Source organism: Sander lucioperca, chromosome 13 (assembly GCF_008315115.2).
Source record: "Sander lucioperca isolate FBNREF2018 chromosome 13, SLUC_FBN_1.2, whole genome shotgun sequence".
Taxonomy (NCBI): domain Eukaryota; kingdom Metazoa; phylum Chordata; class Actinopteri; order Perciformes; family Percidae; genus Sander; species Sander lucioperca.
Genome location: NC_050185.1, coordinates 29,704,396 through 29,723,978, shown reverse-complemented (window position 1 = coordinate 29,723,978; position 19,583 = coordinate 29,704,396). Strand labels below are relative to the sequence as shown.

General features: G+C 40.8%; 1 protein-coding gene across 4 annotated transcripts; it reads right to left on the bottom strand.

Annotated features, from left to right (window-relative positions):
* Nucleotides 1-10,160: 10,160 nt before the first annotated feature.
* On the bottom strand, nt 10,161-19,209 carry znf346 (zinc finger protein 346). Of its 4 annotated transcripts, none has more exons than XM_031308082.2 (7): nt 19,097-19,209; nt 16,429-16,532; nt 14,607-14,711; nt 13,854-14,001; nt 12,627-12,881; nt 12,404-12,503; nt 10,161-10,751 (listed from the first exon to the last, which is right to left on the bottom strand). In XM_031308082.2, the coding sequence occupies exons 1-7, from the start codon at nt 19,152-19,154 to the stop codon at nt 10,481-10,483; spliced, it is 1,041 nt and encodes a 346-aa protein (XP_031163942.1). In that variant the 5' UTR covers nt 19,155-19,209; the 3' UTR covers nt 10,161-10,480. The 4 variants fall into 4 exon arrangements, with proteins under 4 accessions (XP_031163942.1, XP_031163944.1, XP_031163943.1 ...); XM_031308084.2 differs by having other exon boundaries at nt 12,627-12,860; XM_031308083.2 differs by having other exon boundaries at nt 10,162-10,751; nt 14,619-14,711.
* Between the last annotated feature and the right edge of the window lie 374 nt (nt 19,210-19,583).

The following is a 19,583-nucleotide window of genomic DNA, read 5'->3' as shown; positions in this document are numbered from 1 at the left end:
GTCCTGCATTAAAAAGTTATTTCAGTAAAAGTATATAATCATAAAAATGTAGATAAAGTATTGTACTGTTATAAACTGGTGGGTAGTTTAATTTATAAAAGCGCTTCATATTTTATTAACTCTTCATTTGTTTTGGGTGCAAAAATATTTAAAAGTAACTAAAGCTCAGATCTGGGGGCCCTTTATTGAACATATTAGGAGAGACAGGTGTCAACATGGGAACTAACTGTATTAGTCTGTTTTGTGCTGTACTGTATTTTATCTATTTATCTTTTTGTACTGTATTGTATTGCATTATGTTTTGATCCGGCAGGATTTTCCGTTTTACAGCCTTTGTCTTGGACCTTTCTTGATCTCACTTGTTCTTGGCTTTATGGCTTCATTACAGATTGACATGCATATGTGCACTTTTTCTGTGAACTGGCAGTTTTTGTTTTATTCTGTCACGTTTATTTGCTTGTTTCTATTTTTGGGGTTGTAAAAAATGAAAAAAAATCATAAATAATTATATAAATAATTATTTCACTTCCTGAAGGTTACACATGTGATGCTGAACGTGACGTCCGTTATGTAAAAAAAAAACTTGCAGTATAATTTTATTTTCTAAGTCCTGTGTTAGTTTGAACCATCCACCACCTCAACCTAAATTTGGCATTCGTATTTTTCCTCACCTTATTTTCTGCTTTGCTACCATCATAATTACTACGTTATAGTCTCGTCAATGTTCATTTCTGATTCAAGCAACAAGTAGGTGACGCTCTGTGCCGCCAACTCGATGACTGAATAGAAGACGGTTTAACAACCCAACAAGCGTTTGAATGAACAAGACGCTTTTACCAGCTGTTGATCCAACGCGTCCCTTTTCCTCTGAGCATGAGATAGGCAGAAAAGAACACCTGGATACAACATCTACATTTATAATGCATATCATTACAAATCAGCATTCAGACAATGACAAATATAGAGGTCCATGACAGTTTATTAAGTGTCTCACAAACACACTGTGGCAACCAAAGCATTTTAAACTGACAATAAAAGACAATGTTTTCAGGCTGGTCCTTTTAATGTAATTACAATAACGGTGGAGCCCATTCAGCCTGCAGGGGACCAAGACAAATTGTCTTGTGTGGCTGCTCTCACAGAGTATCCTGATGTCACCCAGCGTGCTCCGAATAGTCTGTTACTGGACACACAAACGTATATACACTGAACAAAATTACACACTTAACACTTTTGTTTTTGCCCCTATTTTTCATGAGTTGAACTCAAAGATCTAAGACTTTATTCTAAGGCTTATTTCTCTCAAATATTGTTCACAAATCTGTCTAAATCTCTGTTAGTGAGCACTTCTTCTTTGCCAAGATAATCCATCCACCTCACAGGTGTGGCATATCAAGATGCTGATTAGACAGCAGGATTATTGCACAGGTGTGCCTTAGGCTGGCTGCAATAAAAGGCCACTCTAAAAATGTGCTGTATTGGGGCGGTCCGAAAACCAGTCAGTATCTGGTGTTAGAGTTAGGGTTCATCTCTCTCTCTCTCTCTCTCTCTCTCTCTCTCTCTCTCTCTCTCTCTCTCTCTCTCTCTCTCTCTCTCTCTCTCTCTGACTGCAGTTAGTCATCGTAACCGACTTGAGTGGGCAGCAAATGCTCACATTCGATGGCGTCTGGCACTTTGAGAGGTGTTCTCTTCACGGATGAACCCTAACTCTAACACCAGATACTGACTGGTTTTCAGACCCCCCCCCCAATACAGTAAAACTGCACATTTTAGAGTGGCCTTTTATTGCGGCCAGCCTTAAAGGATAATTCCGGCGCAAAATGAACCTAGGGGTTATTAACTGATGTGTACCCACTCTGTCTCTCTCTGGGACATGTTTTCATGCTAATTGAATGAGTTTGGAGCTTTAACGGGGCTACCGCGGACCGCTGGTTAGCTTGAAATGCTAGTATTCGGGGCATGGGGACACTCAAATTAAATCACTATTTAATACCACTAAAAAGGCTCGAAATATCACCACACTTTAACGTTAGCATATTTAGGGTCCCTAAATGTGAACCGAAGCATTGACAACGTTGTAAGTGTACAGATAGTTTATTAAAAAGATTATAAAGAAAGTCGCGTTCATGTTCACTTGCAGGAGCCATCTTGGAAACCAGTCATGACTAGTCGAACCCCGTGCAACGTGGAATCTCCATAGACAGTATGGGAATGTATGGGAAGTGCTCACTAACACAGATTTAGACAGATTTTTGAACAATATTTGAGAGAACTAAGCCTTTTGTGTACATAGAAAAAGTCTTAGATCTTTGAGTTAAGCTCATGACAAATGGGAGCAAAAACAAAAGTGTTGCGTTTGTAATTTTGTTCAGTATAGATATACACATACAAACATCCTGTGTAGAGAAACTTCCTGAAGGACAACCATTACTGTGACACTCCGGCGATCTGGGCTTCATGGCAGAGTGGCAACACATGAAAGCCCACTTGAAGTCTGCACACACAAAAAGCACCTAAAGGACCCTTCAGAGGATCTGCAGAGAAGAATGGCAGAAAATCCAGGTGTGCAAAGCTCGTCTTACCGAAGACTTTTATGTGAATGATATTTGAGCAGTTTTTTTTTTTCCTTTTTAAAACATTTGCAAACAAAAAAAATCCTGTTTCTGCTTTGTCATTATGGGGTATTGAGTGAAGATTGATTTTAGCATAATGCTGCAACAAGACAACATGTGAACAAAGTAAAGGGGTTTCTGAATACCCTGGGGGGAAATTCATACTGCTATATACTAAGATCAGACTCACATTTGTAACATTCATTAGTCAGACAAGTATCCGTACACACACCACACAACTGAAGGAGGGAAAGGGACAAATGAACAAACAGAAGCAAACTCTTCTGACATGCTTGTCTTTATATCTCATTATACTGATACTGAATTGGTGGCACTAACCTTGAAACTGTGGTGATTGTAAAGATCTGTGTGTCTGTGCTGCCGGGTTGAAGATGTGTGTGTGTTGCTTCAAAGTCTTCACTAGATATAGCCTATTATATGAGTGTGGACAGACATGGAGGTAAACTGCAACTTGAGTGGTTGGCAGATGCTGTCAAGGTGGAAATTCTAGTTAGTTAATATTTTTTAGAAACTTTTAATTTAGATACAAGTTTAGATTTACAAGTAAATCAATTTAATACTTACTCTAGTTTTAATCCTTTTAACATATTCACATTCTCTGCTCTGTGTTCTTAGATTAAGTGTGTGTTTTTATGTTTGCACCATAGAGTAGCACTTTTAATTCCGCTGTATGAACTTAGAATGACAATAAAAAGTCAATTGTGATTTGGATTTTTGTTCTACAAGCGCTCACATCAAGTCAACAAGCTCTTGCACGTTGCACCATATTTATCTTCATACCTGTGCAATTTGCCAGCACAAACACTTTTTTTATGACAGACTGGGCTCACTGACCTCCACTGTGAAGATAAAGAGGGGACAAGCTGTCTTTGGGTGTGACAAACTACACATTGCACACACACACACACACACATGCACACACACACACACACACACACACACACACACACACACACACTGCCAACAACGCCGATCTTATTCTGAGCACACAGACTTTGTTCCTACAATGCCCTGCAAATGCTAAATATATATAGATGATTTAGTCACACACACACACACACACACACACACACACACACACACACACACACACACACACAAGTGCATCTCACTATCGTTGTGGGAACCTGTCATTGACATAATGCATTCCCTAGCCCCTTACCCTAACCTTAACCATCACAACTAAATGCCTAACCTTAACCCTTACCCTCACCCTAACCATAACCTAATTCTAACCCTAATCCTAAAACCAAGTCTTAACCCTCAAACAGACCTTTAAACTTGTGGGCTCCAGCATTTTGGCCCCACAAAGCTGTCCAGACCCCACAAGTATACTGGACTTCCATTTTTTGGACCCTACGAATATAGTTAAACAAGAACACACACACACACACACACACACACACACACACACACACACACACACACACTTGGATGCACAATGTGAGTGTGGGCGTGGTTAGACTGATTGAGTGGCATCCTACTGAGTCCCCTCCTGTTAGTGCTGTTGCACCTGTTAGGGCAGTACAAATGACAGCTTTACCATTCTTATTGGTAGAAAGAATGTGTGACCTAATAAGTTGTACTCAGCCCCCTTTTTGCCCTGCACCTCAACGGTGAGGATGTGCACACTACCACTACTGCTCTACGTGACTTAATAAGTTCCCATCAAAGCTCCGGGCCAACTTTCAACCTGAGCGGAGTCTAATCAGCCAGAATATCTGAAATCACACATCTGGATGATAAAGGTGTCATTGATCCTGCCCTTACAGGAGCAACAAGGCTAATAAGAGACTCAGGAAGATGTCAATCAATCAGTCTATACACACCCACAGAGTCCTGAGCAGAGGTCCAATCAGCCAGGTTAACTGAAAACAGCTGTGTGGGTGTTCAGGGCCTTTAAGGCTGTCGGGGGTCAACGGCAGTGAAACCTCAGCCGGGGAATTCACGTTGACTGACTCAACGCTGTGTTTAGTTCAGAACAGCCTGCGTGTGTTTTTAAATGCATTCATCTTTGTATTAGCTGTGGATAAACACACACTGACAACTGCAGACTGAAGGGAAATACACTCTTTAAAGGCCTCAGTGTGTTTCAAAAGACTTGTTCTCTTGTCTCCACCATTCAACGTCTGCAGTAAGCTCCTCTGGATGTTTTACCAGTCAGTCATGGCCAGTGTCCTGTTTTATGCTGTAGTGTGCTGGGGAGGCAGCATTAAGAAGAGAGACGCTGGGCGACTGAACAGGCTGGTAAGGAAAGCTCTGTTGTTGGCATTGAGCTGGAGTCACTCGCAACAACTGCAGAGAAACGGACCATGAGTAGGATGCTGGCGATCATGGACAATGACCGCTACACAGCACGTTCTTTAAACAGAGGAGCATGTTCAGTGGCAGGACTTCTGTCACTGTCATGCTCAACAGACAGGTTGAGGAGGTCCTTTGTTCCCAGGGCTATCCAACTCTTCAATACCACACAAAGGGGGAGGGGAGAAATGGACTTTTCAGCATGAGCCTGTCTCTCTCAGCCCCTACCACCATTATATCTCTGTCTGCTGTACACCTGACTGTCTTATAGGCTATATTAGCCCTCCTACACAATCTGGACTCTGGTCATAAACATATACATCTTATAACTTATTCCCAATTATATATTGATCTTAATGTATATTATTTTCTGTCAAGCAATTCTAATTCTATTAGGTTTCTATTCTTGTCTTTTCACATAATAAGCTATTGCACTGATCAATCCCTACACTGTTCTCTTTTGCACTACACCTTTAACTCTTTACATTTCTGTGAGTGATTTTTTTTTTATGTATGTGAGATATATGTGTTTGTTGTGTTATGGTTGTCTAAGCTACTGGATGCCTAAAATTTCCCTCGGGATGAATAAAGTATCTATCTGAGGCTATAAACGCCTATTTTCTCAATCAGCTTCTGACTATGAGCAGTGGGCTCTTAAATGAACACAAACTCTCCTGTTAAAGGTAGAACACTTATAGTTAAGGCCTTTTTTAACTTTAGCTTTGATTTGTTGCTTATCTAGTCATAAATATGTAACATTATAGACACTTAAACTTACAATAAGTGATTGTTTGTCCACTTGTTTTCAGGAGAAACAAACTGTAAACACAACATTCACATATTTAAAGTGGATATGTTGATATGCTGTGAGTGAGTATTTTTAGACTGTGGTAGTTCTACTTTTACTTAAGTAATTTATTAGTACCTTTTCAAACACTGGTATGCTAGTTTAATTAATTATTAACAACACTAATATTGATAATGTGAAACGAAAAAGGCAATTGTTTTGGTTTGCATGTGTGCCGCTGAGCTCATTGGTGGCAGGGGGAAAATCTAACTTGAGGCTGAACCAATGACTGTATAAATGATCTCCCTGATATAGTCTGTGGGCTGAACCCTGAGCTGATCGAGCACCAGCAAAGAGTAAGAGCACCACCATGTGGTGAAGCTCAAGCTTTGGTCTGTGGATGGATAATAGACCTTTTTCACGTCAGACATGTTGACATGTCATAGTAGGAAAAGCACAGGTGTATTCCAAACCATTAATGATGGCTACATTCCACTTAGGAGAAGTCCTGGTATTGTGCATGCTGACTCACTGAAATAGCTTACTGGGACACTTGATGGAATTGAGCCATCGTTGTGCTTTCCTACTATGACAAGTCAAAATGTCTGCTGTGAAAAAGGTCCATTATGTCAGTTTCCTCCCCTTGTTTTTGTCTTCACAAGCAAAGAATGTTGAGACACTTCAACAACATTTAGTAAGTGTATCCACAGTGTTGCATGATGGGAGAATACTGTTGGAACTGGTAGGTTGAATTAGTTTTCCAGTCCAGAAAAGCATAAGTGACCCTTGATTAAATATTGAAGCCCAACGGTGCAACGTGGCTCTAAATATTGAGTTGTTGTGTTTTTCTTTGGGCCCTCTGCAGTCTACTCAGTGGTTAGCTTGGAGATGTTTAAACTGTGATGGGTCAGTCTGTAGTATGTTCAGCTGATATTCCCACAGTGCTAACCCTAGACCAACCTTCTGTTCCTCTTGTGAAGTTTGAAGAAGAGCTTTGCTAAAGCAACACGTTGCCTGTTAACTCCAGCTTGTTATAGGCTGCATTTATTGTGCACTTCACACTGCAATTCCTGTTTCAGTTGCCTCTAATTAAATCTGCAATCTACATTTTGATGCTAAACTTCTAGTTTCTTTTACCAATGACTGCTGATTTCTTTTCAACTGTTGCTCAGAAGGGATTTCTGTCTCTTTCTGTTGGGACTTTCATTCTTTGTTTAGACTTTCATTCCATATATTCAAGTTTCATTCAATATGTTCAGACTTTCATTCAATATGTTCAGATATATCATTCAATATATTTAAGTTTCATTCAACATGTTAACTTTCATTATATATAGTTAGATTATATATATATATATATATATAGCTTTATTTTGTTAACATACGAGTTAGAAATATATATTGCTTTCTTTATTTTAGTTTCTTTTCTTCTATCCTCGCCCTTATATCACCGCCCATCACCCCCTCTCCCACCCTCTCCACTCTATACTTTGTCCCAGACTGACTGTGTCGTCTGTCTTGCAATACAATTAAATTTAAAAAAGACCATTCCGACATAAAGAGTAGTCCTCTCAGACATCTGACTGGACCTCATCCAGCAGTTGTGGCAGGAGATTCATAATTTTGGAACAGGTATGTACATTGATATGATGTACATCTGCAATATTCTGCTATAAACCAATACCTGTGCTCCACTCAGGAGAGTCTACACTGGAAAACGTGTTCACGCTGATGAAGCAGCAGTGAGTCAGGCTCCACCCGATGCTCTGTGTTGAAGGAAAACAAGCCAACTCTCTTGAAACACTTCTTTACTTTATGCACATCTTTGCTGCATTTTTCCCCTCAGTTATACACCACTTAAAATGAAAATAAATCTTAAAATCACAAAACACCTAACACACAAACGATGAGGGGGAAAACAAAAAAGCCCATATGTCTTTAATGTCTTTAATACACCATGAACAATACAGTATGTATGAGCCCTCTTTGTAGAAATTACATCCAAAAAAATCTTTTTTTTTCTTCCTTTTGACAGAATGTTAAAGACACTCAATATTAAAATATTCAACCAATCGTCTCTTCTGAGGACAAACGGGCTAAAAAAATGTTAGTGTAATATTGACATCACTTTCTAATTTTGACATCACTCTGCGGTAAATATTGTAATCTCTGCTATTGACAGTAATTACAGAGCTCAGAAAGCATCTATCGGTCTCTTCTAGAGTTTATAAAGCCCAGAAGGAAAGTATTTAAAAATCTTTCACCCTTCAGTAAACCAAAACTCGACGGTACAAAAAAAAAGCTTATACTTTAACTCACAGCTGTTACAGATCCACTGCATATTCATATTTTTCATCACATTCCCTTTCATCTCTCCATTTCTGTTATGAACACTGACCAGACTCGTGAAAAAACTGAAACTTTATAAAATGACATCAACCTCTACAAAATGCACACAAATTCTGGTACTTTTCCAAGCAGTAGAGGATCTAATTTAGGCTCTCTGAGATCACAATAACCCTTTTAGCAGCATTAACGATGAGCCTCCGATACAGATTTACATTTGCACAATATCACTTATTGTGTCCCGTAGGAAAACTATTTACTCCTTTTGTTATGCAACCTACAGACATTATGGAAATAAAATGTCTTACAGGAATACAACGTCACAATTGGGCAATAATATCTTAATCAAATTGATTTGTTGTCTGTTCACAGTAACAAAACAAGAGCGGAGAGAACAAGAATAAGAAAAACTAAATTCTGGGGCCACTTGAACCGAAATATCAGCTTTGTGCAGAACATTAAAAGAAGAAAATCACAATCTGATACTCAATGATTTACACAGAACAGCATTTCAATGAGAAACTTCTGGAGATATTTTGGCTTTAAAAAAAAAAAAAAAAAAAAAAATAGGATACAAGAAACAAAAACTGTGAAACAAAGTTCTCGTAAAATCCGACTGGATCCAGATTCTCGACAAAGTTCTTCTTCCATCTGTCCTGACAGCGATGACGGCATCAGTGAGCTCTCCTGGTCATGCAAACGTTTGATTTGACTTAATTTTTCGAAGTCTTCGACACCAGATTTAGGAATAATCAAACTTGCAGAAAGCGGAGGAGACGTTTCAATAAATACATTCACTGGAGATGCAAACCAAGTATATGCAGGTGAAGTGAGAAACGTGGTGCAGCTTTCAATTGTCCTTGGTTACACGTGGCTCTGGTACTGGATGTTAGTACTGATTAGATGTTAGTAAGGGGCTCAATGATTACAATACCCGACTGTATCTGACTGACGTTTCTGGATTTCTCTCCTGGTATGTATTTGATGTATATGCTACAGATGTCCCGAGCTGATCCTAAGAATTGGTATCTATATTTTAATAGATCAATATGGGCTAAATAATGGACAACAATCCAATCCTTTCTTGAGGCTACCCTGCTGTTCTGTCCACCTCAGCCTGCACTGGCGTTATTATCGTAAACTCAAACGAAAAGGAGGAGTAACATTTTTTGTCGTAAATAAAAAAACATATCCTTTAAGATAAACTCAAATGATATTGCCTGGTTAAAAAACAAACAAAAAATAAAACAAACATGAAGGTAAAATAATTTCATCATAAGTTTTTTAGCTATAATATTTCACTAAAGGAAAAAGGAGATGGCATACACTTCCTCTAAAGGCTCTGTGGGCCCTATTTTAACAATCCAAGCGCACGGCGTGAATTGCATGGCGCAGGTGCGTTTAGGGCGTGTCCAAATTCAATTTTGCTAGTTTGACGGCGGAAAAAAGGGTCCGTGCGCCAGGGGCATGGTTCTAAAGGGTTGTACTTCGTGTCTTCATTAATTCATAGGTGTGTTTTGGGCGTAACATGCAATAAACCAATGAGAGTGTCATCTCCCATTCCCTTTAAAAGCCAGGCTTTTAAAGGGAAGCACTTTGCAGTTGCTATTATGATGGCGGATTTGCACCGTCATATTTTTATTTGTAATCTTTTGCATGTTTGTGTGCTGTAGAAAATCACGTTCATATTCCTATCGCTATACCTATCCTACATCTTACCTATAAGTGAGGTACTTCTGAGTATCGGCAGCTTTTCACACGATGCCCAGTCCTAATGTACACGGACACGGAGAATGGTTTTCGGTCAGTACTGTAACAGAAGAATCTTTACATTCTTTACCATTGTTGTGGTACGAATGACTGAGCCTGCGGTCACTAATGAAGGTTATAACTGCTTTCCCTCCTTTCACCTATCCACACATCACAAACAGCTTGTTTCATTGGAGGAGAAAACTTGGTAACACTTTACTTGAAGGTATCTACATAAGAGTGACATGACACTGTCATGACACATGAACTCTAACCCTAACTCTAACCCTAACTCTAACCCTAACTTGTCATGACAAAAACCGAATGACACTTACTGACAGAAGCGATATGTCATAAACGTTTATGACTTGTTTATAACGTTTATGACACGTTCATGACAGTGTCATGTCACTCTTATGTAGATACCTTCAAGTAAAGTGGAACCGAAAACTTTAACTGTTTCAGTTGGGAACCCAAAAAATGCTAAAATACCACGTTGGCGGGTATTCCAGGGTCCAGGTGACTCTACTCCAGGGGGGGGTGGGGCTACTGAGAAGTGGAGGTTGATGTTAATGTGTTAAAAAGGGGCGGGGGGGGGGCGCTGGTTGTTGCGTGTCATTCCAAGTCCTGACTGAAACCTCTGCAGTCCGTACCAGCCCGGCCCTCAAGTAAACTGGTACTCCTCTGAGTACTCCGTGTCCTCGGGAGCGTACTGGTTATCTCCGGCTGCGTACGGCGTGTCATCGGCGGGGGCGTACTGCTCGTCCACGGGGGCGTACTGCTCGTCCACGGGGGCGTACTGCTCGTCCACGGGGGCGTACTGCTCGTCCGCTGCAGTGAACTGCTCGTGTCCGCCGGCGTACTGGTTGTCGCCCTCGTACGACTGCTCTGCTGCGTCTTGGTTCTCTGCAGTGTTCAGGCCGGATTTCTTCACTCTATTAAAAGACACATTAAGATTATTTTGAGACTTCGGGGTTTCCCCCAGAAAGGTAGTTTAGCGCGGGTTAAGGGTCTTTTTTCGACGAGGGCCCGACTGGGGCCAGTCACAGACTGATGCATTAATGTAGAGCCCAATAGTTTCTGTAATAACAGAATCATGGACGGAATCGCAAAATATAGAATAAAAAAAAAAGCTATAAGACAGATTCCATAGGGCCCTACATTAAAGTGCTCATATTATGCTCATTTTCAGGTTCATAATTGTATTTTGAGGTTGTACCAGAATAGGTTTATATGGTTTAATTTTCAAAAAACACCATATTTTTGTTGTACTGTACATTGCTGCAGCTCCTCTTTTCACCCTGTGTGTTCAGCTCTCTGTTTTAGCTACAGAGTGAGACATCTCAACTTCTGTAACATCTTTGTTGGCAGTCGCACATCCTCAGTAGCTAGGTAAGATCACATGCTCAGTAGCTAGGTAAGGATCACATCATCTAGCCGTTTGTTTCTACAATTTCAGTAGTACAAGGCAGGATTAGCCGGGAGACTTCTTCTAAATGAGGGCGCACTTCCAACTTTAAAGAAAGAGACCGTATCTCACTCTAAACAGTATGGATGGTTTTTTTTCAAAGTTTGTATGCGTGTGGAAGCACCAGAGACACAAAATAACACCCCAAATCCCAGAAAAAGTGATTTTTTCATAATATGGGCACTTAATATGAGCATGCACACTTATATGGGCACTTTAAGTCAGTGCTAAATGTGCTTAATGGAGATTTGAAAATATGAGTTTTCAATTGAGCCCTCTTACTGCACCTGTAGTTGTAAAATTCCTAAAAATACATTTAAAAATGTTTTTCGAGTGGTTTAGGCTTGTTGGGGGGCAACTTAGGCCCGGTGGGCCACCAGGCTTGCAAAACACTGGCAGAAACCCTGGACTTTCTGTTTTTCTAAGGGCTGTTAGTTTGTTTTTCCACTCTTTTGATTCATTAGTTCAAACTAGTCCGGCTTATAAAGTCAGAGGCTACATCTACACTACTACATTTTGGTTTAAAAACAAATACATTTTGCTACGCTACACCGGCGTTTCCGAGCCCCTGAAACGGAGGCATTTGGAAACACTGCTGCCTCGTTCCGGTTTTAAAAACTCCAGGGTTGCTTTGTAGTCTGGACGGGCACAAACGGAGACCTTTGGAACAGACACATATCAGTCAGTCTTATCGGTTAGGTAGGCTTGCATACCTTGTTAGTAATAGTTCCACCTCGTCATCGGTCCAAGCTAACAAATCCTCGGTCTTACTTTTCGCCTTTGTTGTTCTTTCTCCAAAGTATATACTGTATTTTTAACTTATACATCCATGATTTACAACCGCAGAGTAACATCAGACAATCTGCTTCCTGTTTACACCGGCACACGCATGCCCGGTGTATGTGAATGGTCTTGTGATATGCGCTGTCAGACGTGTTAATATGAACAGAGATTAGTTCTGCTACTGGAGCTAAAACTGTTGTGTGCACGGAGATCGTTTCTGTCTCAAAACACCCTTCTCCTTCAAACATAAACACAGTGTCAGGCTTAATCGGATTATGAGGACATACAAAGTGATTCACCTCTTTAAAACCAGCTAGAAGGGATGTGTGAACTTACTGGTTCTTATGTTTGGCACCACTGATATGAGACTGGTACTGCTCCACAGAGTTCAGTTCAATGCTGCAGACGGTGCATGAGTAGCCCTTTAGTGTGGAAGCTGTGGACACACAGAAAAGAAGAGATGTTGGTTTTCTTGTCCACACAGAAAAAAAGAATGAATGACTTATCCTCAGAAGGTGTGGCTCTGCAAACCCAACTACGTGAACTTCTGTGGTCTGACCTGGTGCATTGGAGGGGCCGTACGTCTCCATCAGTTTCAGCTTGGTCATCTGTTTTCTATGCTTCTTGCCCACGTAGTGCTGCTGGGCCATGAGCGGGTTGTTGAAGGAGGCCTGGCAGATGGAGCAGAAACGGTCCGGGTTGTTGTTGTTGCCGCCGCCGCCCGGCGCGCCGCTCGAATCGTCTGCTGGTTTCTTCTTCGGCTGGACTGTTGGTGACGTTTGGGAGGCTACAGGTGGTTTTGGGGAGGCTACGGCTGGAGAGGAGATACAATGAACACAATTAGCACCTTCAGAAACAACAACTTACAAAGTAAATCATACATTCACATAGAGCTGGGCGATATGGAGAAAATCAAATATCACGATATTTTTGACCAAATACCTCGATACCCCAACGATATTGTAGTGTTGATTATCGGTGCTTTCACAAAATATTTACACAATGAGATTTCTGATAAATAATCATCAGTAATGTGGATATAATGACTAAGTGGGTAAAGGCAAATAATGGAACAGTTACAACAGTCTGGTAAGTTCAGAAAATGACATCACTTTACTGTAATGCAGCCTTTAAAACCAGGAAAAGACAACACTTGTGCCATATCACGATATCCAAAATCTAAGACAATACCTAGTCTCATATCACGATATCGATATGATATCGATATATTGCCCAGCTCTACATTCACATAGGAAACAGAGCATGTGGAGCGGAGTGGAGCGATGAGAATTTCTGCTCCTCGCTCACGGAGCGGTTCGCTCCCTCCTCGTTCCCTGCCCCCCCCACTGAAAGCCGCTCCCAGCTCACTTCGCTCAATATCGCCCCACGCTCATCTCTGATTTCACCCCGCTCCACTTACTGCACATCGCTCACCTCTCGCTCCAAAAGAAGAACTAAAGCTGCGTTGTATTGATCAAATGAACGGCACCCACCCTCCATTCATTCATTCATGCCCGCAGCTCCGCCAGCATAAAGTCCGCTGGACGACGGGCACTGGCAGCATGGAGAGGGAGGGCGGGAACCGTTCGTCTGCATGTAATCTGTGCTGCAGTAAACAGAGGCGGGCTCAGGCGGAATTGGAGCGGGGGCGATAAGGGGCGATAACTTTAAAAGAATTCGCTCTGCGCTCCATGCAAAACCCTCACACTCCGCTTACATGCTCCGATAGGAAGAAAAAAAAAAATCAAAGCAATACACATAAAATCGTACAAATAGATATACACACCTGGGGCCTGGGGGCCGACGGTTTTCAGCCTTAGGTTCTTGGCGTGAACTTTGCCCTGGTAGTGTGACTCAGCCATCACAGCAGAGGAGAAGGTCATGTTACATACATGACACACCTTCGACCGGTCGGTGTCTCCGTTGTTACAGTCCTGCTTACAAAGACACACACAGCCACATTAATCATTAATGGCTACAAGAGTCTGGTTAAAAAAAAAAAAGAAAAAAAAAGAAAAAAGAAGAAGGACTTGTCTGTACATCTGTTGTGCGACAAAATACACAGACTCGGTTAGCTTTCATCATCATCACTATACATCAATCCATTTTTATTGACGTGTCACACCGAGATATTATACGGAAGTATGAATAAAATAATGACAGCAAAAACTTAGATTTGGACTCTGAGACCGAGTTAATCTTGGATTTAAGAAATGTAGACAGAGTTTTAGTTAACACAACAGCCAAGCAGCACCCCTCCTTGCATATATAAGCTCAATATGATCGGAGTGCGTGTGAAGCGAACGAGGCAGTGAATGCGCGTCGGCCTGTTGCACACAGAAATGAATGGGTGTATTTCAGGATAGGCTGCGTGGGTTGTGTTTGAATTAATGACGCGTTAGTGAACTCACTGGCACGCGGAGTCAACGGCAGGCTGGTGAGGCAGGAGGCCCAGTGTGTGCAGGGAAAATGTGGTACAAAAAGCAGCGGGAGCATTCAGCGTTGGACTCAAAATACCCCGGGAGATCCAACTGCTCACTGTTTTACTCACACTGTCGGAGGACGACCGGAACTTTTTCAGCGCTGGCTCCTTCTCAGTTTGGATGGAAAGGTAACGCCGCACCTTGTTGGCATGTTTCTTGCTCTGAAAAGACACGGGCACAACAGACAAAACATCAACGACCCCGATCCCCTGCGTGAAACCTTTCTTCAAATGTTATTTGTGTGACGACTGGTCAAGATAACCGTGCTGCTTTTGAACGGAAAGTGGACAATACGTGATGAATTGTGTCCTGAACAAGAAAACACAGCTTCATTATGGCTGCACCTCTGATCAAATGACGAATGGATTAGTTAAACAACATATTAATTAGTCTAACTTGTGATTGGGACATCTTTGGTGCTAACATTTTATAGACCGATATTTTATAGAAGTATAAAAACAGGGTACAATTTTGTACCGGCACCGAAACACGAGTATCATCTCAGCCCTGATACAAAAAAAGATTTCCAGCCCTAGTACTCATTAACTACTTATTTTTGAAACTTTTTTCCCAGAGTATTCGTAAAGATCTCTGTCCACACTGAACTGTCTGAACAGGAAAACAGTTTAATGTCTTCTTCGTCTTCCTCTCGGCTGATTAAACCTCTGTTCTGTCCTCTTGTGCTATCTGTCAGTCCTTCCAGAAAAATGCGGGGGTTTTTTGTTATTTCTGCGGGCAAAAAACTTGATTATGCGGCAAGTTTTCTTAAAAAATGCGATGGAATATGCGGGATATTTATGCAAGTTTATGCGATGAAATTGCAGGAACTTGCAAAAATTGCAGGAACTTGCAAAAACTGCAGTTTCATCATGGCTTCATTGCGGGATTTGCAGCTTTTCGATGATGTTCACGTCACTTCATAACATTCCCATGGCAACAGGGGAAAATGGCTGCTCTCGTGTGAAGCAAACGCAACATATTTAAACTTTCTGCTAAGATATATGTGACTTTTTTGCAAAGAAAATGCAGGGATTATGAAATCATGCAAGCCCCGCATATTTTGCGCAGAAATCGGCAATTTATGCAGCGAAATTGCGGCATATTTGAAAAAATGCGGCCCCCGCATAAATATGCGGACTTTGGCTGATTATGCATTGAATTATGCGATTGCATAATCGCGTTTTTCTGGAGGGACTGATCTGTGATCTAACAGCCAAGATCGCACTTAAGTTATTTTCATTTACATATTTTTCTGTCTCTTTTGTCTTGAGAATAAAGTCGTGATTCGATCGAATCTCATGACCTCATGACATATTACCTACCTAGGCAGCTTAATGTGGATGTGCTTACAGTAAAAATAAAAGCATTAATGTGACGTAATGTGAATTAGGGCTGCACGATATGAAGAAAATATCGAATTGCAATTATTTTGACTGATATTGCGATTGCGATATGATTCCCGATATTGGAGGGAATGATCATTTTTGTATCATTAGTCTCATTTTCATTGAAAACAAAAAAAAAAAAGTTCAAATGATTATTGTGTGATTTTTGCGAGGATCTGTAGCAAACAAGAATAATTTCTATAATCTGTAGGATAGGATTTGTAGGCCGGGACATCTCTGCAGCACCACAATACTTAATTCAGAATAGCTTGACACATATTTTGCAAATATTACCCCCTCCCCCCCTCCTGTGATTTGGATATTGCACTAGTCCATATTGCGATTTCGATAAAATCACGATTAATTGTGCAGCCCTACTATGCATTAAATAATGATGCAGCATTCCCCCGTATCTCCGAGCGTAGTAGCACCGTTAAAAATAAGCACAGTCCCCTGGCATTGAAAAAGCAGCAGCAGACGAGGGCTCACTGACCTGATAATGAGTTAACTTCTGAGACTCCGAAATGAGGACAGCACTGCAGACTTTACACTGGGAGTCAGAAAACAGGTCGCCGTGCTCCTTTATCAGCTTATTCACTGCAGAGAGAAACGGCACATTTCAAATCAGGTTGCATCTTCTGGGAAAATTTAATTACAACACTTAAAAAAAAAAAAATAAACTATCTGTGGCAAAAAAATAAGCTCAAACAACAACTTTGTTCAGGATACGTTTCGTTTATCAAGACAGCTCAGTAGTGTTCGCCTCCAATGGCACTGGAATCCTCTGTGCTAGACATTAGTGCTAAAACAAGTCCCTTTTAAACAGCTTTCTTTCTCGTAGTAATTCCTGCTTGGTGAATGTAAGACGCTCCCCTTGTGCACATGTTAACAACACGTGCAAGTACGCTGACAAAGGCCTGCGCACAAATGTGTAAACCCCAGACACAGACGCATGTTTTGGGCCTAATTCAGAGTTTGAGTCATTGATCTTGGCTCAAACTATGTATTTATCGTGATGCGTCAACTCAAAGACGTGACAAACAACAACTGGTGATATATCAGACGGACTGATCAAGCCAAGTATTAAGTCAGGGGATTACATTTGGTTGTCTGTCAATGTTTTAAAGCTTTTATCATTCAGAAAAAAAAGTGTACATAAGCAGTGTATTAAATAAGATTAACAAAGAGTCGACAACAAGACAACAAAATGCAGTTCAGCATCTAACCAGAAGTAGAAAAAGCAGTAAAGTGCAGAGAAGAGAATAAAATACAGAATAAAAATGTAGAATAACCAGTAAGACTATGAATACATTAGATATATACTGAACATGGTTGGATAGAACTGTCCTGTTAAGATTTGACACTATAAATAAAATTGAATTGAAGTACATAAAAATGACAGGACCTAGACAGAGAGACACAATGCTCTTTTTATGTTAGAGAGGATAAAGTTCTGATATTAGGAAACGTGTTCTCTGTTCTCCCACAGGCTGCAGCAGCGATGCACTTCTGACACGTCATTTTGGTTTTATATTCATTGCATTTTAAATGTCTCTGTGAAATCACTTTGGTCCACACCTGTTGTTGTGTTTCATGTCAGAAAAACACAAATGACAAAAACATCTGGGTGGGCAAAGTGAAAGAGCAGCGCCTGTCCCTCCCTCATTACCACCACTGAGGTGCCCTTGAGCAAGGATCTTAACCTCAAACCGCTCCAGTGGAGCTGCTCAGTGGCCAGCAGATCAGACTGTGGTTGTACCGGGCAGCTTCCAGGTATGAATGTGGAACTGTGTGAATGTGATCAGGGCGTTCCTGCAAAAGAGAGGCTGCCTCTCAGTGAACTTCCCTGAATAAATAAAGGTTAACAAATAACAAAATAAATAAAATAAAATCACGTGATACACTTCTGTATGGACTGTATGTTTCCACACACTCTTTAGATCGATCAGTTTAAATCTACATTTTCCTGATTACACCTACAGACTTTTAGAGTATTTTTACAGTGTGGTATTAGTACTTTTACTGCAGTAAAGGATCTGAATACTTCATCCAACACTGTGCTTCGTTAGTAACTTGCCCAACTTGCACATTAAGTTTATATCTATTGAAACAGTTGTACATTTTATTTCCAAATTGTATATATTTTTAAATATTGCTCATGTAGTATTCTATTATTATTTCATGTATATTGTTTCCTATTATTTAATGTTTACTCTGTATGTGTGCTGTGTGTCTGATATTTTGCTGCTGCAACACCGTTATTTCCCATTTTTTGGGATCAATAAAAATCTATCTATCTATCTATCTATCTATCTATCTATCTATCTAAAGTAGGATTACAAATGGACTATTATAGTATGCAAACACAAACAGGGAATTCGCATTTACGTTACAACCACTTAACAACGGCGCCCCAGCCTAACAAAGCAGACAGCACCACAAACACATACATACATACATAACGACATAAGACACATTTGATTATTTAAGATGACATTCAGACACTTCATACGAAGTTTAGCAACAACGCTGTCCATTCAAAAGTTCAAAAGTAACATGTGTCTTGTGTTACTGACGCTAAGTAACGTTACAAAAGCAAGACCAGGATTATAGACCTTATTAATGGAATTCCATTGCTAGGCAACAGCCTGGCCCCTTGTTAACTCCATGTCAGTTGATGTCATTCACATAACCCCGCTACACTGCAACAGGAAATTAACTCGGGGCCATTTAGAATGTTTATGTTTACAACTGCCTTGTGTTACTGACGCTAAGTACAGAGACGCAAGACCAGGGTTATAGGTTAAGTGCAAACTGATGACCTAAAAACACGCATGTCTGCTGACCGAAATCTAAAGATGCCTCCCAGTGTCCACTGGTGCACAGGTGGAGGCATTAATCACGATCCGGCTGTAGCAACATCGGATGCAGACATGCTCTCGTCGACCTTGGAGCTGAAACGGCTACAGCTAGCTTAGCTAGTTTAGCATTGTTTAGCCAACCTGCTCCGCTCACCCTGCAATGCCGGGCTAACGTTAGCTCGCAGGAAGCTAACGGCAACGTTGGCAAATAAAGCTTGATTAACCGCGACTGTGACTGAGTGCACTGACGCAGCCTTGTTTAAAAACAAACGTAAAATTATTAACAAAAATAGGTCATACCCTCCGCCGGCCCCGAAGGCAAGTAAGGAAAATCCTCCGTCTGCATCGCGACGGCCATAATTTTTTACTCAAAAAACAGAGACGCTCTAATGCGCATGCGCAACTGACAGGCAGTCCACAGTAAAAAAAAGAAAAAAAAGGGGGGGGGACAAATAACGAGCTCTCACTCACTCTGCATCAATTTCATGTACCAGCCATAATATCAGCACAGATGTTGTATTGTTTATAGACGATTGAAATAGTTATTTAATATATTTTCCTTTATTGTCCATATTATTCATGTTGATTTGTTATTTTATCATCCTGTTTATGACGTATGTGTATGTTGTGTGTAATGTCTTTAAGCTACTGGGATCTTGAATGTCCCCTTGGGGATCAATAAAGTATCTGTCTGTCTGTCTGTCTGTCTGTCTGTCTGTCTGTCTGTCTGTCTGTCTGTCTGTCTGTCTATCTAGTCTGTAAGCTGATTTGTTCAAGTTTATCTTGC